Source organism: Jaculus jaculus, chromosome 2 (assembly GCF_020740685.1).
Source record: "Jaculus jaculus isolate mJacJac1 chromosome 2, mJacJac1.mat.Y.cur, whole genome shotgun sequence".
In the NCBI taxonomy this organism is placed as follows: domain Eukaryota; kingdom Metazoa; phylum Chordata; class Mammalia; order Rodentia; family Dipodidae; genus Jaculus; species Jaculus jaculus.
In genome coordinates this window covers 54,974,895-54,996,746 of record NC_059103.1, presented here as the reverse complement: position 1 = coordinate 54,996,746, position 21,852 = coordinate 54,974,895, and the positions used below count along the sequence as shown (strand labels likewise).

At 41.5% G+C, this 21,852-nt stretch overlaps 1 protein-coding gene across 4 annotated transcripts in view; it reads left to right on the top strand.

Annotated features, from left to right (window-relative positions):
* Aopep (aminopeptidase O (putative)) overlaps positions 1-21,852 on the top strand; it is a 428,441-nt gene that overhangs the window by 40,361 nt on the left and 366,228 nt on the right. For all 4 annotated transcript variants that reach the window (XM_045144107.1, XM_045144108.1, XR_006635781.1 and 1 more), the window contains one exon: positions 18,176-19,114. In XM_045144107.1, coding sequence (XP_045000042.1) covers positions 18,318-19,114 — 797 coding nt within the window. In that variant the 5' untranslated portion in view covers positions 18,176-18,317. Of the gene's footprint in view, positions 1-18,175; positions 19,115-21,852 lie in introns of those variants that run through there.

The window sequence follows — 21,852 nt, the reverse complement described above, 5'->3', positions numbered from 1 at the left end:
TTTATCCTTTCAAAGAACCAACCCTTTGTTTCATTAATTCTTTGGATAGTTTTTTTTTTTTTTTTGTTTCTATTTCATTAATTTCTGCCCTAATCTTCATTATTTCTTCCTGTCTACTGATTTTTGGTTTGCCTTGTTCTTCTTTTTCCAAGGCTTTAAGGTGAAGCATTAGGTCGTTTACTTGCGACCTTTCTAATTTCTTAATATAAGCACTTAAGGCTATAAATTTACCTCTTAGAACTGCCCTCATTGTGTCCCAGAGATTTTGATATGTTGTGTTCTCATTATTGTTTGACTCTATAAATTTTTTGATTTCCTTCTTGATTTCTTCATTGACCCATTCATCATTTAGTAGTGTATTGTTTAGTTTCCATGATTTTGTGTATGCTCTATAGCCTTTCTTGCTACAGATTTGTAGTTTAATTCCATTGTGGTCAGATGGAATGCAAGGAATTATTTCAATTTTCCTGAATTTGTTAAGATTTGCTTTGTGTCCTAATACATGGTCTATTATAGAGAATGTTCCATGTGCTGCTGAAAAGAATATATATTCTGCAGCCTTTCGTTGAAATGTCCTGTATATATCTGTTAGGGCCATTCTTTTGATGACCTCATTTAGTCCAGATACCTCTCTGTTTATTTTTTCCCGGGATGACCTGTCAATTGATGAGAGTGGGGTGTTAAAGTCACTCACCACTACTGTGTTTGGTGTTATCTGTGACCTTAGTTCTAATAGTGTTTGTTTGATGAATTTGGGAGCCCCCATGTTAGGTGCATATATGTTTAGGATTGTAATGTCCTCCTGTGGAGTGTGCTCTTACTCAATATAAAGTGACCTTCCTTATCTTTCTTGACTAAGGTTGGACTAAGTCTACCTTGTCAGATATTAGGATAGGAATCCCTGCTTGTTTTCTAGGTCCATTTTCTTGAAACACCGTCTTCCAACCTTTCACCCTAAGATAATGTGTATCATTTGTAGAAAGGTGAGTTTCTTGGAGACAACAAATTGTAGGATCCTGTTTTTTAACCCAGTTGCAAACCTATGTCTTTTTACTGGGCCATTGAGGCCATTGATACTAACAGATATTATTGAAAGGTGTGTATTTATGTTTGTCATTTTCTTTTTGTGGTTCCGGTTCTACCTGTGCTCTCTTGTGTTAACTAGTATTTGAGTATTGCTTGTTTTTTCTAGGTTCCTTATATGTGTGCTTTTCCTTTTCTTCAGCATGGAGGATTCTATCAAGTATTTTCTGTAGAGCTGGTTTTGTCTTCAAATACTCCTTTAACCTGCTTTTGTCATGGAATGTCCTTATTTCCCAGTCTATTTGAATGGATAGCTTTGCAGGATAAAATAACCTTGGTTGACAGTTGTTATCTTTCAGAACTTGCAATATATCACTCCAAGCCCCTGTGGCTTTTAAAGTTTGTGTTGAATAATCTGCTGTAATAATGATGGGCTTGCTTTTGTCAGTAACTTGATTTTTCTCTGTAACTGCTTTCAATATTTTTTCTTTGGTTTGTGTGTTTGGAAGTTTGATTATAATATGACGAGGGGAGGATCTTTCCAGGTTTTGCCTGTCTGGGGTTCTAAAGGCTTCCTGTATCTGCATTGGCACCTCTTTCCCAATTTGGGGGAAATTTTCTTCTATGATTTTGTTGAATATGCCTAGTATGCCTTTGGAGTGGAATTCTTCTCCTTCTACTATGCCCTGAATTCTTATATTTGATCTTTTCATAGTGTCCCGAATATCTTGAAATTCCCACTCATACTTTTCTATAAGCTTGTCTTTCTCTTTGTTCGACTGTATTAGATCTTCCACCTGGTCTTCTAGCTTAGATATTCTGTCCTCTCCAGATTTTTTATTTCATTAACTGTGTTCTTCATTGCTCGTAATTCTGGCTGATTTTTCTTTATTATTTCTATTTCCTTATTTATGTCTTGTATTGCCTTCTTTATTTCATTAAATTTGTGTCTTGCATCTTCTTTGATTCCTTTGATTTCCTCTTTGACTCCTTTTATTTGTTCTCTTACTTCTTTGAACATATATACTATCATTCTTTTGAAATCTTTCTCAGGCATTTCCTCTAACTCGTTCTCACTGGAGGTCATTTCTGATGCATTAATACTTTTAGGTGGATTTATATCATCTTGTTATTTAGTGTTTCTTGTGCTATAATGTATATGTTTTTGCATCTTGGGTTAAATTAATGCTTGGATTTTCCTAGCTAGCTGGGTATTCTTAGGTGTATGAATTGATTTGATGTTCTATATTTTCAGGGTAGGAGCTTAAGGTGTTAGGTGTGGCTCTTAAGACTCTCAGAATATCTACAAAGGTGCTCCTAGGGTTGCGTTTCCCTGCTATGGGAGTATTCAAGTAGGCTGAGTGGAATAAAATACAGGTAGATTATAAAAGTTAACTAAACAATACACATTCAATCAAAAACAGCCCCAAGTATGTATGCAAGAGTAGTTATTATAATGAGCAGATCCTCTATCAACAAATAGGTTAAGATTTCTGGTCTGTTTAGGGATCCAAGTCAGCTTGTGACCAAGTGAGACCCTTCCCTGGTGCAATCCCAGTTACCTTGGTTGATTTTTGTCTCAGTCAATTTTCTGCCTGGGTCGTCAGGCTGCTGTTCTGATTTCTGGAGCTGGGCACTGGCTTTTCCTGCAGGGCAAACTGAGCCTGGCAACTGTGGCCCTGGATATCAGCACACTCGCTGCTGGAACTGCTGTTGCTAAAGTTGCCTTTGCTGGGTCTGTCACCGCCGCTGCTGCCTCTGCTGCTGCTGAGTCCACCGCTGCTGCTGCCTCTGTTGCTGCTGCTGCTGTAGCTGCCACTGCTGGAGCCACCGCTGCTGCTGAAGCTGCTGCTGCTGGGTCCACTGCCGCTGCTGCCAGTGAAGCTGCTGCTGCTGGGTCTGCCTCAGCTGCTGCTACTGGATCTGCTGCTGCTGGGGTCGCTGTTACTGGTGCCAGAGTCGCTGATGTTGCTGCCAGAGTCTGCTCCTGCTTGTTTCCTGCTGTCGGCTTAAGTTGGTGTGGCCGGTTCCTGGGACCGCTGCTCTGTTCACTGAAGCTGGGCGCAGGCAGTGGGGGAGGGGAGGGAGCCGCAGCTGCTCTAGTTCTCTCACTGTTGCACGTGTTCTTCTACCTAAGGGTCTGCTCCTCCGTTGTTCACTGACGCTCTCCCTTCACGTTTCCTGAGTTGTGGAGAGTGCCGGTGTGAGTGGAAGCTCCCCGTACCTGGCTTTCCTGTGGCTGGAGCCAAGCCTGGTGGCTTTCTGGTGTGCTGCCGCCGTGGTTGGCGGAGCTGCCAGGGCTGCTTTTGCCGGCCTGTGCAGGCTCTGGATCTCTTCTACTTCTCCACTGCTGCTTCAATTTCCTATACACCTCACTTTTTAGTAAAAGTGTGTATTTTGCTGAGTTTTTTTGGTCCTTTAACCCCCTAAGCTGCTTTGGCATGGTACCTACACCACCATCTTCAGCAATAAAGTCTTAATATTTCGTTTTGTACTTTAGAAATGGCCTGAATTTGGGGATGGAAGGCCTATGGACTTTTCCCATTTCCTAGTTATTGTGAATAGGGCAGCAATAAATATGGATGAGCAGTTATCTCTGTGGTAATGTGTAGAGTCCTTCGGGTATGTACTCAGGAGTGGTGTATAGCTGGGTCATATCGTAGATCTATTTTCAGGTTTTTTGAGAAACCTTTATAATGACTTCTATAGGTGTTAAATGAGTTTATATTCCCTCCAGCAGTGGAAAGGGTTCCTCTTTCCCCACACCTTCACCAGATTTTGTTAGTATTTGAGTGTTTTGATGGTGACCATTCTAAACAGAATGAAATAGAATCTCAAAGTAATTTTTACTTGCATTTTCCTGATAGCTAAATATGTTGAACATCAGTTGAGGTATTTATTGGTCATTTGTATTTCTACCTTTGAGAGGTTTTATTTGGTTCTATAGCCCATTTTTGACTGGGTTAATTTTATTACTTAAGTTTTTTAGTTCTTTGTATACTGTGGATATTAAATTTCTATAAAGGCAGGGCATAGTGGCACATGTTTTTAATCCCAGTACTGGAGCGGCTGAGGTAGGAGGATTTTTGTGAGTTTGAGGCTACCCTAGAGTGAGATCCTGCTTCACAAATAAATGAATAATAAATAAATAAACCTCTGTCAAATGACAGCTGCCAAAGATTTCCTCCCAGTTCTGTGGGTTGCCTATTGACTTGGTTGGTGGTTTTCTTGGCTGCACAATCGCTTTTTAGTTTCATGAGATTCCATAGCTTGCATGTTTGCCTAATTCCCTGGGCTACTGGAGTCTAATGCGTAAATTCTTTCTTTATGGCTACAACTTGGAGTGTTTGTTTTATTTTTTCTTCTAATAATTTCAGTTTCAGGTCTCACATTGAGGTCTTCGAACTATTTGGAGTTGGTTTTTGTCCAGGGTGAGGAAAATGTCTAGATCCATTCTTCTACATGTAGTTATCATATTTCTCCAGCACCATTTGTTGAAAATGCTGTCTTTTCTTTAATATGTGTGTTTGATGTCTTTGTTAAAGATGGCTATAGTTATTTGAACTTATACCTGGATCTTCTATTTCATTGATGTATGAGTCTGCTTCAGTGCCAGTACATGCTGTTTTTATTGCAATGGCTTTGTAGTATAAATTGGAATCATGCACAGTGATGGCACCAGAAGTATTCTTTTTGCTGAGGATATTTTTGGCTATCTGAGGCCTTTTGTATTTCCATAGGCACTTTTAGATTTATTTTTTCTATTTTGGTGAAGAATGGTGCTGAAATTTTTGTTGGAACTTCATTGAATCTATGTTGCTTTAGGTAGGGTAGTAATTTTCACAACATTAATTCTTTTTGAAGTACTCTTTGATTTTTGGCTTCCCATTCTATTTCTTCTGCTTTGTCCTCAAGGCCTCATATTCTGTCCACCCCATGATTTATTTTATTGGTATGGATTTCCTGGGAGTTTTTTTTTTAATTAATTTATTTGCAAGGAGCGAAAGAAAGAAGAGAAGAGAGACAGAGAATATGGGTATGCCAGGGCCTCTAGCCACTATAAAAGAATTCCAGATATATGCACCACTTTGTGCATCTAGCTTTGTGTGGTTGCTGAGGAATCAATCCCGGGTCATTAGGCTTTGTAGGCAAGTGACTTAGCTGCTGAGCCATATCTCCAGCCCTTTAGGAGTTTTAAAATAAAATTATTTTGTTGTTTCCATTTGGTTTTTCTTCAGTATCTCCTTCTTTATTAAATTCTTGTGGTGGTTTGGATTAGGTGTCCTCCATAAACTCATGATTCTGAATGCTAGGTCCCTAGCTTATGGCAGCTGGGGAATTGGAGCCTCCTGCAGGAGGTGTGTTGTTGGAGTTGGTCTTAAGAATGTTATAGCCAGCTTCACTTTGTCAGTATTTGGTACACTCTCCTGAGGCTGTTGTCCACTTTATGTTGGTCAAGAGTGATGTCCAGCCTCTGCTCATGTCATGTTTTCCCCTGTCATCATGGAGTTTTCTCTTGAAAAGCCAAAATAAACCCTTTTCTTCACAAACTGCTTTTGGTCAGATGCTGTTCTTTGTTGGGTGATTTCTACCAGCAATGAGAACCGGATTGCAACAGTAAAATGGTACCGAGGAGTGGGGTTGCTGCTAGACACCTGACTCTGGCTTTGGCCTTTTGGAGCTGATTTTCAAGAGGAATGTGGAAGGAGTTGAAACCTTGGCCTAAGAGATGCCTTGCAGTGCTGTAAGTACAGCTTGATGGACTATTCTGGTCAGAGCTGAAAGACCTGAAGGCAGTAAGAACTATGGACTGTGAGGTTTTGCTTATGAGGGTGAGAAAGAACTTTGCCTGGACTGGTCTAGCAGTTTGTGTGAGAAGCTTGCTCTTATGCCCATGTCCTAAGAAGTTGTGCAGGGTTGCTTTGTGTGGAAATGAACTGGTATGAGCAGAGGGATATGGCACAGAAAGAAAAATCTTTGGGTGAACTGTTGCCCATTCAGCTGCAACTGAGAGATTACAACCTTTGAGACTGGGCTAGGTGACCTGCACTGGGGCAACAAGAAGAATATAGACTCCTTTGAAGGGGCCTGAGTGCTCAAGGAGTGTCCTGTTCTTCAAAGTCTGCTTTATTCCCCCCTGGATTAACAAATTGGCACCCCACCTGGTATTGTGGAGTATAAGAACTGCTGGAAAGAGGGTCATTGAGTTTGCAACACGGTCTTGTGTTTTGGAAATGGCCGTGGGCAGTGTGAAGTGGGTTTACTGGTTGCCTGCATAGAGACCACATGGGGCCATGAAGATGAACCGTGGCTTGCAGTGGAGACCCAGTGGAGATGCTGGGACCACGAGATGGCTGCCAAGGAGAGCTGCCGGCCCCAATGAAGTTTTCCAGGACTGTGAGTAGCCTAGCTGGAGGGGCGGAATTGGAATGCCAGAGAATTGTTGTTGGTTAGAATTATTGGACTTGAAGATTTGTCATTGGTTAGAGTTGCTAGACTTGAAGCTACACAGTTTGAGGTTTGCCCTGGTTGTTTTAAATCTTGTATTGGTTGAATGTTTCTTTGCTATGCCCAATGCCATCTATTGCAGTGTGAATATTTATTCTGTGCCATTATGGGTTTTTTGAGGTTATTTTTTGGTATTATGGCTCAGTTAAAAGATCTTGGAGGGCTGGAGAGATGGCTTAGCGGTTAAGCGCTTGCCTGTGAAGCCTAAGAACCCTGGTTCGAAGCTTGGTTCCACAGGTCCCACGTTAGCCAGATGCACAAGGGGGCGCATGCGTCTGGAGTTCGTTTGCAGAGGCTGGAAGCCCTGGCGCGCCCATTCTCTCTCCGTCTATCTGTCTTTCTCTCTGTGTCTGACGCTCTCAAATAAATAAATTAAAAAATTTATAAAAAAAAAAAAGATCTTATATGATGGAGAATGGAATTTCAAACGGGAAAGTGTGGGGGTGGGGAGGGAGGGAATTACCATGGGATATATTTTATAATCATGAAAAATGTTAATAAAAATTAAAAAAAAAAGATCTTGGACTATGGGGATGTGTGAACATCATTGGGATTGATAAAAACTATGGGGACTTTAAAAGTCAGACTGAATGCATTGTATTTTACATCATGTATGGATGTCAGTTTATGGGGTCCAGGGGCGGAATGTGGTGGTTTGATTCAGGTGTCCCCCATAAATTTAGGTGTTCTGAATGCCAGGTTCCCAGCTGATGGAGATTGGGAATTAACACCTCCTGGAGGGAGTGTATTGTTGGGGGTGGGCTTATGATCTTTATAGCCAGTTTCCCTATGCCAGTGTTTGGCACACCCTCCTGTTGCTGTGGTCCACATTATGTTGGCCAGGGGTTGATGTCCACCCTCTGCTTATGCCATAGTTTCCTCCTGCCATCATGGAGCTTCCCCTCAAGCCTGTGAGCCAAAATAAATCTCTTTTTCCCAGAAGCTGTTCTTTGTTGGGTGATTTCTACCAGCAATGAGAACCGGACTGCAATAATGGCACAGAAAGAAATGATTGTTTCAGGCTAGAAACAAGAACCCATTCAGCTGCAGTTGTTTTAGAAATTACAATCATCAAGATTAGGCCAGCTGTTCTGCATTGGGACAGTAAGAATGTGGCTACTTTTGACATTAGGGGCTTGAATGCTGAATGAGTATCCTGCCCTTCAAAGTTGGATTTATTTCCCCTCTGCTTTAACAAATTTGGTAGTTGGCGAGGAGGTGATGTCCAGCCTCTGCTCATACTGTTTTCCCCTGCCATCATGGAGTTGTCCCTCAAGTCTATAAGCCAAAATAAACCCTTTCCTCCCACAAGCTACTTTTGGTTTGGTGCTTTATGCCAAAACTGAGAAGGTAACTGAAACAGTTCCATTTTTCCTTCTTTTTTTTTAAAAAAAATTTATTTATTTATTTATTTGAGAGTGACAGAGACAGAGAGAAAGACAGATAGAGGGAGAGAGAGAGAATGGGCACGCCAGGGCTTCCAGCCTCTGCAAACGAACTCCAGACGCGTGCACCCCCTTGTGCATCTGGCTAACATGGGATCTGGGGAACCGAGCCTCAAACCGGGGTCCTTAGGCTTCACAGGCAAGCGCTTAACCGCTAAGCCATCTCTCCAGCCCCAGTTTTCCTTCTTGACTTGACTTTCTCATTGCATTTAGTTGATTGTGTTCTCTTGAAATTCATTCAGGCATTTGTTTGTGTCCTCTTTGAATTCATTTGGCTGTATGTTGAGTTCTTTTAATTGATTCTTGTGTATTTTATTAAGGTAGATGTTTGTTCATGTCCTCTTTAACTTTGTTGTATATGCTTATTATAATGGTGTTTTGGAATTCTTTGTCTGGAATTTCCACTAAGAAGTTCTCAATGGAGGGTTCACCTATAGAACTAGGCATTTCTTGGTGGGAATATCTTGTCTTGGTTTCTTGTATTGCCTATCTGATGATATACACTTTGTCTTGCCAAAAATGTAGCAAAAGCCACATTGGAGGACACCAGGTGGACTGGGACCAGTAATAAACAAGTGTTTGGACTTCAAGCTTATGGACCTGGTTCTCCTGCCTCCCAGGTAGACTACACATCTCTGTGTTGTAGAAAATGGCCTGAACATTGTAAGCTCACAGGAGGGTGAGGGGCCTCGGCTCAGCCACCAGGACTGCTGGCTTCTGAAGACCTACCTGGGACTGGTTTTGGTACAAGTGGACTGTGGATCCAGAGGTCACCTGGGGCCAGGGCCTGGTTGCTGGTTTACTGTTGACCTACCTGTGACTCTACTGGAAATTTTAAGACAACTTAAATAACCATGAGTAGGGGAAGGTAGAATATTCATATGGCACACTAACAGCAACTAAAGGGAACAAACTGGATGGGTATGTATCAACATGTCTGTATTTCCTTGCTCCTCTTCCCCTGCCTTTTATTGAGAAAGGTCTTGCTAGGTACCAAGGCTGGACTAAAGTGAACTAAGCTGGCCTCAAATTTGTGACCCTTCTGCCTCAGTCTCCTGAGTATTGGGATTATAGGTCTGTGATACCCCACCAGAACATTATGACTGCATTTCAACACTGCTGAATGAAAGAAAGAAGTTGCAGAATAGTGTTAGTGTGTTGTTTATAAACACAGAACAATTTTTGGACATCTAAATATTTCATCAAATTTCATAAATTTCTTTTTGTAAATTTGTACATTTGAGTATTTAAGGAACTTTGCCTGCAAAGTGACTTTTTGCAAGCAAGCTGACCATAATCACCTTGTTGCAGTTATGGCCTCATTGCTGGGACAACAGCTGAAGAAAGGTTTATTTTAGTTTTACAGATTCCAGGGGCAAGTATCATAGCAGAAGAAGCTGGTTCACATGAGCATATATCCTTAGCAGAAGAGACCATTGCCAGCACCAGCAAGTATGAACAGCCAGAGCTCAAACTGGCTCTCTACATACCTAGTAGGTCTGGACTGAAGCTCTGCCTCCAGTGACACATCCCTTCAGCAGGGATCTACTTAATTATGTCTAAGTGGGAAGCTTAATCTTAATCAACAAATGTGTGAGGCTATCAGGGGCATATATTTGCACTCAAACCACCACATACTTGAATAAGAGAACTACCATATTCTGAACAAGTAATTTTTAGAATTACAATTAGTGAGCTGGGGAGATGACTCAATGGATAAGGCACATGCCTCACAAATGTGAGTACCTGAGTTCAGATACCCAGAACCCACACAAAGCTGCATGAAGAAGTAGTGTGAGCATCTATCATTGTACCATGCCTATAGTGAGAGGGGAGGTGGAGATAAGAGAATCCCTAAAAACTAATAGGACAGGTAGCCTAGTGTACACAATGGTGAACGCTAAGAGAGTGTGCTTCAAATAAAGTGGAAGGCAAGGACCAACACCTGAGGTTGTCCTCTAAGTCCTGTACATTCCAGGACACACACAGTAAATAAAATAAAATTAAAAACTGCTCACAATGAGTTTGGTGCTATACAATAAACATATGTGCAAAAATTTCTCCTTTGTTCCTCAAGTTGCTTTCAAGAAAAAGATATAGCATAAAAAGGCATAGGCATGTGAAGTACCTAAAAATGCACAGATGTTTGTTAGGTGATAATTTTTTATTAGACTGTAGTTTATCAAATGAGGCCTGTGCTATAAGTTACTAGATAATAAAATCATAAATGTTGGGCTGGAGTGGTGGGTTAGCAGTCAAGGCACTTGCCTGTGAAGCCTAAGGACTCAGGTTTGATTCTCCAGGTCCCACATAAGCAAGATGCACATGGTGGCACATGTGTCTGGAGTTCATTTGCAGTGGCTAGAGGCCATAGCGTACCCATTCTCACTTCCTCTCTTTCTCATTCCCTCCCTCCCTCTCTCTGTCTCTAATAAATAAATAAAATAAAATCTTTTAAAATTACAAATGACTTTGAATTTCAGTTTCCCAGTAATTTATTGAGACTGAACCTTACAGGACACTCCACTTACCTTGGTCATGAACCACAGAATCACCAGCACGCCCAAGAAGTTTATAGCATGAGATAAACTGAGTGTCCTGCAAATGATACACATTGCTTTGTAGCTTTAAAGAAGAATGAAATGTTTTTCATAGGTAGCTTAGAATCTCTGCAGAGGCTATTTCAGGCTATATTCAAGGTGGCACAGCATTTTCTTTTCTGAGCTATAGATCTGCTTATTTCATCCTTCCCGCCCCTGTAAGAAAGACTGTTCCGCACATAATCCTTCAGAAGCCTATAATGGTGTCCCTGAGACAATCATTTAAGCATTTAAAACACATAGTACATAGTACACTTACTTTAGAGGCTGCAGTGGTTAGCCAAGGGGAAACTAACTATTGGCTTTGGAGAAGGGAAGCTTTTACATGTTATGGCTTATGACAGAAAATGGAAAAATGCTTTAGTGAGACAGGCTGGTGTTTTAGATTGGAATACAAAAGTGCTGAAGTCAACAAACTTCTTAGAAGTATGGTTACCATTTGCTGAGAGAGCCTTTCAAAGTGGCCACAGACACGCGTTTGCAACCACAGTCAGTTCAGTTTTTCCCCAGTGTGGGGCTGTGACCTCAATTGACGCCAGTAAGAGTTGTGTATTTCCAGAGAAAGAGATTTAGGTCATCCACAAGTCCAAGAAAAGTAAGAAATAGGTAAATAAGCAACTATTTATACTAAACTTACTTAGTATATGTAATTTAGGTTGGAAACCACAGGAAAGTGACAGTGTTCTCTAAATCTTCTGGAGGGGAGTGGCTTTAAAGACCTTTCTTTGCCCCTTTAAATAACTACAAAAAGATCTCATTGCTGTTCTATGAAACTTGAAGAAGATAAGGTACAATAAGGATGTGGAGGAGAGTTTTGGAGATAACATCTGATTTGTTACTTATACAGCTTCAATGACATGGTCACGAAACCCAGAAGAAAACTCCAAGGAAATATGTTATGTTAGCTGGGTGTGATGGCTCACACCCATAATTCCATCACTTGGGAGGCTGAGGTAGAGGAATCACTGTGAGTTGGAGGTCATTCTGGGCTATGAAGTATGTTCTAGGTCAGCCTGGGCTAGAGTGAGACTCAAAAAGCACCCCCAAAAATGAGCACAAGTACTACTCTCTTGGTGAAACTGAATCAGCACAAGGGTGAAGGAGATAGACATCGAGGACACTCAACACCTACCAAACCAGACATCCAGAGGCTCCTAAGAGCCCATCACTGAAGTAGACTTAAAATGCACCCGGCATGGCTCAGGGAATTTTGTAGAAGAGGGAGAGGAAATATTGTTAAAGCCACAAGTTGGAACATTATGCCCAGAGACATTGTGTCTTCCCCATACCTGATTGCTGGCCCCATAATGCACAATCCCCATGAGGATGGCCTGTATCCCCAGCAAGGAGGGCCCTTTTGGAAAAGTGGCAGGGATGAGGGAAAGGATGGTACCAACATGTGCTGTTTACATACTAAGTATGTCCATAACAAAATATAAAAAAGCATCCCTCCAAATGTTATATGCCTCACAAGCAAATGAGACCTATTGTCTCCAGACCTATTGCCTTTAGTTGTAAAACTACAGCTTTGGCTTGGGTGAACCCAAAGGATTTTTTTAGTTCCAAAGTTTAATGAAAAGAAGGCTAGAAATGTAGTCAGTGATAAAGCATGTCTCAAGCGCTGGGTTTGATCCTGAGCACTGCATACATAAATAATTCAGCAGCAGGGTAAACATAGCTGATTTTTAAATATGGCAACCCTCAGTCCATTCCAAATATTAGAAACAGGATGAAATTGTGGAGGAAGATAAAATGTTGGCAAGAGAAAATATCAAATGAAACAAGACTCTATGCTGGGCATGGTGACACACACACTGAACTAGAACTTGGGAGGTGGAGGCAGGAGGATCAGACATTCAATAGTGAGTTTGAAGCCAGCCTATACTATTGAAGGAATCCCGGGAGGGGGACCCCACGCTCTGCCTGGATATGGCGACACCCCAAATCACTCACGAGAAGCGGTCTTGATGCAAACTGCAAGAGGATTTTATTCCAAACGCGCTGGGGTCCACAGTCGTACACCGCACAGGGGTAGAGGACTGCAGAGCCCCGAATGCAGGAACAGGACAGTTTTTATAGGGTTTCTAACAAAGCCAGTGCATTAGACCAATCATTTTTTTTTTTTTTAATTTTTTTTTTAAATTTATTTATTTATTTATTTGAGAGCGACAGACACAGAGAGAAAGACAGATAGAGGGAGAGAGAGAGAATGGGCACGCCAGGGCCTCCAGCCTCTGCAAACGAACTCCAGATGCGTGTGCCCCCTTGTGCATCTGGCTAATGTGGGACCTGGGGAACCGAGCCTCGAACCGGGGTCCTTAGGCTTCACAGGCAAGCGCTTAACCGCTAAGCCATCTCTCCAGCCCCCCAATCATTTTTTAATATCAGGAGCCTGCAAGGTGTTAGCCAGTCAGTTGGTGCCACCCCATAGTTTCTAAGCCAATTAGTTTATGACCTTGGTGGTCAGCATTTGCGCAGGTCCTTGGGTGGGAGTAGCAGTGTGGTACCAGTCTCCTATGACCTTGGAGGTCAGCATTTGCGCAATTCCTTAGGTGGGGGTAGCAGAGTATGGTATCAGCCTCCTATGATCTTGTTGGTCTGAGGCAGGCTGCTACAGTTTATGGTGCGAGCTACTAAGGCTTACAGTGTGGGCTATTAAGGCTTATAGTGTAAGGCTTATAGTGCAGGCTATTTACAGAAACCAAATAAGTGGTTCACTTCATTACTCATTTCCCATCCTTGAGGGCTATCTCATGCCCTTTTTACCTAGTTTTATATTAGGAGCGGGCTCTGATATAATGAGAAGAGGGGTTCTTTACTTGCTTCCAACAGAGAGTAAAGCCTGGAGTTTGAGGTATGCAGGGGGCCCGCTTAAGCTCCCCTTGGAGCGTGATAGTATTTCTGAGCTTCTGAATTCTTGGGCCTTTCACTATATAAGACCTTATATCAAAACACCAGAAGCAGAAGGTTCTACATGCAATAAGTGGAAGGAGGAGGTTTGGGGGAAATTGCTTCTTTCCTAATTCTTTATATTTCCTTTCCCGTGGGACAGTCAGTTAGTGACACTGCTGGTCTCATGTCCTCTTCTCAGGAAGGCATGCTCTGCTCATCTCTCCTTTGGTTTAAGACATCAGTGTTGACCTCAGAGACTCAACTCTTTGAGCCCATGAGTGTTGGCCTAGAGGCTTTGACATGTTAGAGCAGTGCCTCGGACCATGGGTATAAATCTTATTCTAGGATTTAGTTTCTAGGTATCCTTGTCTCTCATAGAAAGCCATGTTCTACAGGAGATTTCATCAGTAATAATGGTGATATTTTGATATCCCTTTGCCCTATCACCACTGTATTTCTCAGTATGTCCAGAAATTTGATGAGAAAGAAAAGTACTATGTATTTGTGTCTCAGGAGCCCAGAAGTTGGGATTCTGAGAGACAGGATTAACTTGGTTGTGAAGGGATATTGGTCCTCTGCATGAGGAAGAAGAGGCATTAGTTGCAAAGAGCAGGGACACTGAAGTGTAAGGGAGTTTCAGAGATTGGAAATTGTCTTGGGAAAGGAAGGAGCTCAAGTAATGAGCTGAGCATGAGTCAGCAGGCAGACTTGGAAATTTAGAAGAAAGACTTAGAACGGCCTTGGAGATATATTGGAGAGCTTACTGAAGAAAGCCAATGGATTTCTTATCAGGTGACAAACATTTCACACCAAAACTGGTTATGGTAGTGCTTGCCGTTACTCCCAGTACTTGAGGGACAGGGATAGGAAGATCTCTGTAAGATTGAGGCCAGTCTGGGACTACAGAGTGAGTTCCAGGTCAGGCTGGGCTAGAGTGAGACCTACCTCAAGAACAAAATGCACATCAAAACTCCTGGATGAAGTGGTGCATACTAGTGCTTGGGAGGTTGAGGCAGGAGTGCAGGACCAGACTGGGCTGTGTAGAGACTGTACTTCAAAAGGCCACCCCATCACATAGCACACTTATTTTAAAGGCAACAAGGGTTAGCCACTGGAATATGGCTGGTTTTGATGTTTGTGCACACATTGAGTGTCCTCCTCTGTTAATCTTTGAAACACTCTCACTGAACCCGGAGCTTCGGTTTTTTTTTTTTTTTTTTTTTTTTTTTCTGTTTTCTCTCCCACTGTGCTGGGGTAACAGGCATGCATGGGCATGCTTAACATTTTACACAGCTATTGGAGATGGAACTCTGGCCCTTATGCTTGAGTAGCAAGCACTCTTAGCTGTTGACCCAGCTCCCTCACCCCAACAATGTTTTGATGTAACTGACTTGTCAGGATAGGCCTCTTAGGCAGCCTCCCAGCATTTTGTTCTTTGCCACCATGCATACAAGTGGTAAAAATTGATTTATAGAATATATTGAATTCTTGATTATATACATTTTCAGAAATAAGTGAAAAATCTGTTAGGATTAGAAAATGAACGATTATATCTATGTTGATATAAATGTTGACCTATTTTTTTTCAGATGTGATAGTTTAGACAGGCATTAAAGTCACCCCAACAGACACACATACTGTGTGTGTGTGTGTAGCTTTTTTTTTTTTAAGCCAGTGATGTCAGACTTGGTGGCTCACATCTATAATCCCAACACTTGGGAGGCAGAAGCAGGAAAATCAGTCAGTTTGAGGCCAGCCTGGACTACATGTGAAGTCCTAGCTAACTTGGGCTGCAGTTTGAGATTTTTTTGTCTCAAAAGACAAATAACAAAACCAAACAAAAAGTCCAGTATTAAACTAATTGCTGCATGTGGTAGTTTGAACATATAGCCCCATAGACTCATGTGTTTTATTAAAATTGTGTTTGTAGCTTCAGCCCTTAGTTAGCAGACTCCTGCTACAGGGGGGTGTGTACTGGGGTGGATCTGAATTCTAGCCCAAAGGTATGCAGAGAGATTTGAGCTCTGGCAAGGTTCCTGCTTGCTGTTTTATTTTATTGATTGATTGATTGATTGATTGATTGATTGATTGTGTGTATGTGTTTACTGGCTGTTTGATTGTATGTCTGCTAGAATCTGTGAAAGGGATCCAGCTTCTTTCACCACTAGTGGAACTTCCCCTGGATCTGTAAGCTTGCAGTAAATCTCTTCCTTCCCTAAACTGTGTCTGGTTTGGATGTTCATCACAGCAATGTGAAGCTGTCTACTACACTGCATATTAAGAGCTCCAAACACCAGTAGGAGGACACTTTGTTTTGTTTCATTTTAAATTATTTTATTTATTTATTTGAGAGGAAGAAGGAAAGAGAGAGTGAGTGAGTGTACCCACCTGGGCTTCTTGCCACTGCAAAGGAACTCCAAACACATGTGTCACATCACACCTCTGGCTTTATATGGGGGCTGGGGAGTTGAATTTCAGGCTTTGCAAGCAAGCTCTGTTAACCTCTGAGCCATCTCTGCAGCCCAAGTAGGGTGAAGTTTTAGCATCAGTTTCTCATTAATAGATACAACCAGTGGCTATATCAGAAGTATATAAATAGTAAGTTCAGTAATGCTTATTCAAGTAATAATATACTTTAGCTTAGCCCCTGTACTCATTGAGTTTTCTGTGGCTAAGAGAAATAGCTGCTTCTCCATAAAGAAATCTGAAACTGTTCTTTGTGTCCCTGATTTCTTTCTATTTTGTTTGCATTGAAAGTCATTACCAGGGCTGGAGAGATGGCTTAGTGGTTAAGCACCTGCCTATGAAGCCTAAAGACCCCAGTTCGAGGCTTGTTTCCCCAGGACCCACGTTAGCCAGATGCACAAGGGGGCACATGTGTCTGGAGTTCGTTTGCAGTGGCTGGAGGCCCAGGAGCACCTATTCTCTCTCTCTCTATTTGCCTCTTTCTCTCTCTATCACTCAGATAAATAAATAAAAATGAATTAAAAAAAAAGTCATTACCAAACCAGGGCTGGTGGCTTAGGCCATTCTAGCACTCAGGAGGTAGAGGGAAGATTATTGCAAGTTGAAGTCAAGTCTGGCCTATAGAGTAAGTTCCAAGTCAACCTGGGCTACAAAGTAAGAACTTGTTTCAATTAATTAATTAATTTTTAAAAGTCATTACCAAATACTGCTTTGTCAGAGACAAAATAGGGATCATGGAAGAATTTTGTGTGGCACTTGAGCTAGGGTGCTGGGAGAAAATGGGACTTGATAGGAGGATAAGGGAGGTAGGAGCCAGGAGCATCCCAGGGAGTCAGGATGCAGAAGATGGGAGCCTGGAATACTCGACAAGTGTCAGAAGATCAGGAGTCAGGTTATTTTCTGGGACAGTGCCTATAATAGGTAGGCCCTTTGGCTAAAGAACAGATGCAAAGACAGTATGGTACCTGCAGGAGTTCTTGCTTGGATAAACTAAGTGAGATATTTGGTGAGATCATGTGTGGACAGGTAGAAAAAAAAAAGTCAATTGGGTTGTTTGTTTGGCTGAGATTCTAGGAGGAAAGAAAATAAGATCTGGTAGAAAGGTAGATAAACTCAGGAGTTAAACATAATTAAAAGTGGCTGGGGGGACTCAATTCACTTGAAAAGTCAAACAAATCTTTAATAGTTGAGAAAGGAGGATCTTCTGATATTTAGAAATAAAAAAAATATTTAAATATTTCTACTGTGTCAGCATTTTTGTTTCTCTTTCCCCGCCATTTGTTTTTCATTTTTGATAAAATAAAATTTAAAAAGAATAGAATAGTCTAAAAGAAATGAAGTGCACAGCAGGGACTGCAATAATTTCAAATAATTTTTCTTTCAGTTGTATTGCTGTTATGTAATAAGAACACATTCTGATTCAGAACTTTCATAAAGAACTCGTACATTTTATTGCAACATCTGTTTCTACATTTTAATTTCTCTCCTTCCTTTTATAGGTATTTGCATGCTTTTTTTTTTTTCAAATACGAAGACCTTTTGTTTGCCTCAAGAAAGCTATTATCCAGAATGTTAATGGGTTTTCAGCTATTAAGATGTAATGATATACCTTGAGTATTTAACTATAAATTTGAAAAATCTCCATGAACAATCTCAAAGGAATACTTAGAATGCACTCCTGGTAAATTGGCTCATTTTCCTGTAATTTACTGGAAGTGCTGATAGGAGAGCCTTCCTAATGTGAAAAGTACATTAATCCCTGGAGTTACATTGTATGTATTAAATTATTACTCTCCAAGAATAAAATGTATGTGGCCATTTAGTTCTCATTCACACTTGTTACTTAGAATCACAGTAGAAAAACAATCACTTATCTTTTGATGCACAAAATTAGATGCCATACATTTAATGTCTTTTAAAACAAGAAGCATAGTGATACTCAGTTACAATTTTGCATAACAATGGCTCTTCCAAAACAAGGGCTGCTATGGTTAGGAGCTGGATGCTTCTGGCTTTGTAGAGGCGGGGTTCATTTCATTAACAATTGAAATATTTTTCAGCACCCATAATGCAGCTTTCTTTCAGGTCAGTCGGAAAGCGTTATCTGCCTTTGAGCTGTGAGCATCTATTACATGTGGGGGATTGCTAAGTATGGCAGCCAACTTGTAGAAGCTGCAGTTTCAGGAGCATTTAGATGCTTACTTGAAATTTTATCTGATTGTATTTTATTTCCTTTGCCAGAGCTGAAACTTGTGGATATATAACTTGGGACAGCAGGTGCTTGTTGTCTTCTTGGTAAGCAGCCATTTCTGAATCTGGAAGATTGAAGCCGACAGGAAGCCCTGTTAGATTTCAGCAAAGCTGTCAAACCACAGGCTTCACTATGGATGTAAAACTGGACCCTTCCCGAGATGATCTGCCTCTCATGGCCAACACCAGCCACATGCTTGTGAAGCACTATGTACTGGATTTACAGGTGGATTTTGAACACCAAGTCATTGAGGGCATCATAGTGCTTTTCCTTGAGGATGAAAACAAATTCAAGAAACCGACAAGTTCCCTCAAGGCAACTTCCCAGTCAGAGCCAAAGGAAGCTTACAGATGTAGGACACCTGAACCCTGCCAGATTCCTGGGATCCATGAAAGGACCTTCTCTTCTAAAATGGGGTGTAGTAAATTTGGAATTTATGGTAAAGGTGATAAAGATACTTCTGATAAGGGTGGTAACCATGACAACCAGGAACAGACCTCTGGCATCTCCTGCTCAAAGTACTGCTGTGACACAGGGAATTATGGGAGAGAGGATTTTTTGCTAGTGCTGGACTGCTGTGATTTATCTGTGTTAAAGGTTGAGGAGGTGGATGTTGCTGCTGTGTCAGGTATTGAGACATTTGCAAGGTCTCCCAAGTTCACGCTTGCCCCCGAGGAGCTCAGGAATGAGATCGTTGGTGAACTTGTGACCCTGCCTGCAGATCGGTGGAGGGAGCAGTTAGACTATTATGATCGCTGCAGCCAGGCTCCTGGTTGTGGGGAGCTCCTCTTTGACACAGACACTTGGAGCTTACAGATCAGGAAGACAGGGGCTCAGACAGCTGCCGGCTTTCCTCATGCCATCAGGATATGGTACAAAACTAAACCCGAGGGGCAGTCAGTTACTTGGACCTCAGACCAGAGTGGCAGGTAGGTCTTCATGCTCTCCTCTGCCCTGCTGATCTCATGTACTTCAGGGACCAAGTTTGTGGATGTCCACAGAGAAGTGTGTAGATTCCCAGGCATGCTGAACCTTTAATAGGAATACCTCCTAGAAGTCAGGAAGATTATTTCTTTAAAATCCAGCATTTCTAAATTAGGAGATTAGAAAGCAAGCTTAATGAATCAAATCCTAAATGTGGGTCTTGGTGGAAATCACTGCCCGTGACTTCTAGTGCTGGCAATGAAGGTCATGTCTCATTCACAGTCCCCTTTGTTGTGAGGTTGGATGGGCATGAAGTAGCAAAGTGCTTTCTAATAAGGCCAGCCAGGCTGTGACTTTCTCACTCTACTTTTCTCCCAGCAGCTATACTTTCTTTCACCAGTTGTCGAGGAGGCTAGGGTTTGACCCCACCCCCACCCAAACACTTGAGAGTTCTGAGGAGGAAAATGGTCAGTCTTGTGGAGTGCACATAGGCTTCTTTGGCTTAATTCTTGGTATCTGGCACCTGTTACAGATATGGGCGTTTTTAGTGGAGGCAGAGTTGGTGTGGCTTTGTTTCCCAAGGGAAGCCATTCATTCTTATCTCCAAACAGCTGTCTAGAATTCTTAGAATGTGAGAATTTCTGAATCAAACATTATTGGTTCATTACTTTACCTATTTCTTTATGCTAATGGTACTGTGATCTGATGTTGTGTGTCCTTGCAGAGCCTGCATGGAGGGCTCTTGTTCTTTATAAGCTGCTGTTCAGAGCCTCTTTTTGTAGCACTGGCCTCCTTTAATGTAAGTAGTGGTCTTTGGCAATGGCTAGTATTATCTCTTCCTCAACCCTCGTCCATCCCCCAAGCCTTTTAGATTGTCTTAAAATTAATTAATTAATTAATTTACAAGCAGAGAGTGATGGGGTGGGGGTACACCAGGGCCTTTAGCCACTGCACACAAACTTTAGATGCATGTTTCACATTGGGCAGCTGATTGTTTTTAAAGCATGGTTTGGTATTTGGGTCTCATGATCCCATTCTTTGCCTCTAATCTTCCCTCTTGCTCTGGGCTCCAGTCCTCTCCATGAGTTCACTTTCTGTCTTATTCCTGCTAGAATCTGAGGCAGCCTTTGGGAAATTGCAGTATAGGTACACAGTCCCCTCATTGCAGAAGCATAGTGGTTTCTTTATGAGATAAGTTATACAGTGTCCTTTGGAGAATGAATGGAAAAAAAAAAAAAAAAAGCTTGTGCTACACAGTGAGACCCTGATTCAAAAAAACCAAAAATCAATTAATCAGCAATCAGTCAATAAATATGTCCACTTAACTGTTTAGACACCTTGAGAGCTTAAAGTGACTAAAGATTCCACTTTGCAAGGCAAAAACAATTCCTCAATTATGTGAGTAAAAAATTGTGGGAATCACAATACTGTGATTATAATTGTGTGAGAATACAAAATGTCATAACTATAAAAATGTAACTTGGACTTTACTTTCTACAGGATAAAGTCCATGTTTATGAAAACTACACGGTTGTTAAGTATTTGTCATTGAATGCTATCAGTGTATTTACTGCAAATTGTCAGGCCTGACTGAGTGGGATACCTTTTATTCCCATTTACAGCTAGGAGAATTGGATAAAGTAATAGGACTCTTGGAAGAAGCCATGGCTGTTTTGTGAAAAGGCGTAGCTTTTCTTACTTTTGATCTCTTATCATGTTACTTACTCTGTACAAAGTTTTCAAGTACCTGTAAAAAAACAAGTGAAGACTGAGGTGATGACTCATTTGTAAACTGCTTATAAGCATAAGAACCTAAGTCTTATCTCTAGAAACCAGGTGTGGTGGTGTGGCCTGTAGTCCCAACTCTGGGAAGGTGAGTTTTAGGGGAACCCTTGTGGTTCACTGGCCAGCCTGTCCAACTTAATTGTTAAGCTCCAGGTCAATGGTAGACCCTGTCTCAGAGGAAGTGGACAGTGTTCCTGAGGTTATACCAGAGGTGATTCTCTGGCTCCACATCCATGCACACACACACGAATCCACACACACATACAAACACACATACATGTGTACTTACCATGTATACACACTCTAAATAAATAAATTGTACGAGCCTTCAAGAAATTTCTGTTTTGTAGCAGAGAATAGATAAAAATTTAAGAAAGGATTGCAGAGATGGATCAGTGGTTAAAGCATTTGCTGCAAAGCCTAGGGACCCAAGTTTGATTCCCCAGGACCCATGTAAGCCAGATGCACAAAGTGGCATATCCATCTGGAGTTCATTTGCAATGGATAGAGGCCCTGCCCCCCCATCTTAATAAATAAAATTTTAAAAACTCCAGGAAATCTCTAACCTGACTCTTCTTGAGTAGCTTCTTTCCATTCCACTCTTTTTTATCAACAACTTCCATAATCATAAACAATATCCCATGGTAATGTCCTCCTTCCCCCAACTTTCCCCTTTGAAACTCCACTCTCCATCATTTCCCCTCCTCTTCTCAATTAGTCTCTCTTTTATTTTGATGTCATGGCCTTTCCTTCCAATTATGATGGTCTTATGTAGGTAGTGTCAGGCACTGTGAGGTCATGGATATGCAGGCCATTTTGTGTCTGGAGGAGCACGTTGTAAGGAGTCCTACCCTTCCTTTGGCTCTTACATTCTTTCTGCCACCTCTTCAGCATCCATTCCACTCTTATCCTACTACAGTAAATAATAAAACTTAGGGGCTGGAGGAATGGCTTAGCA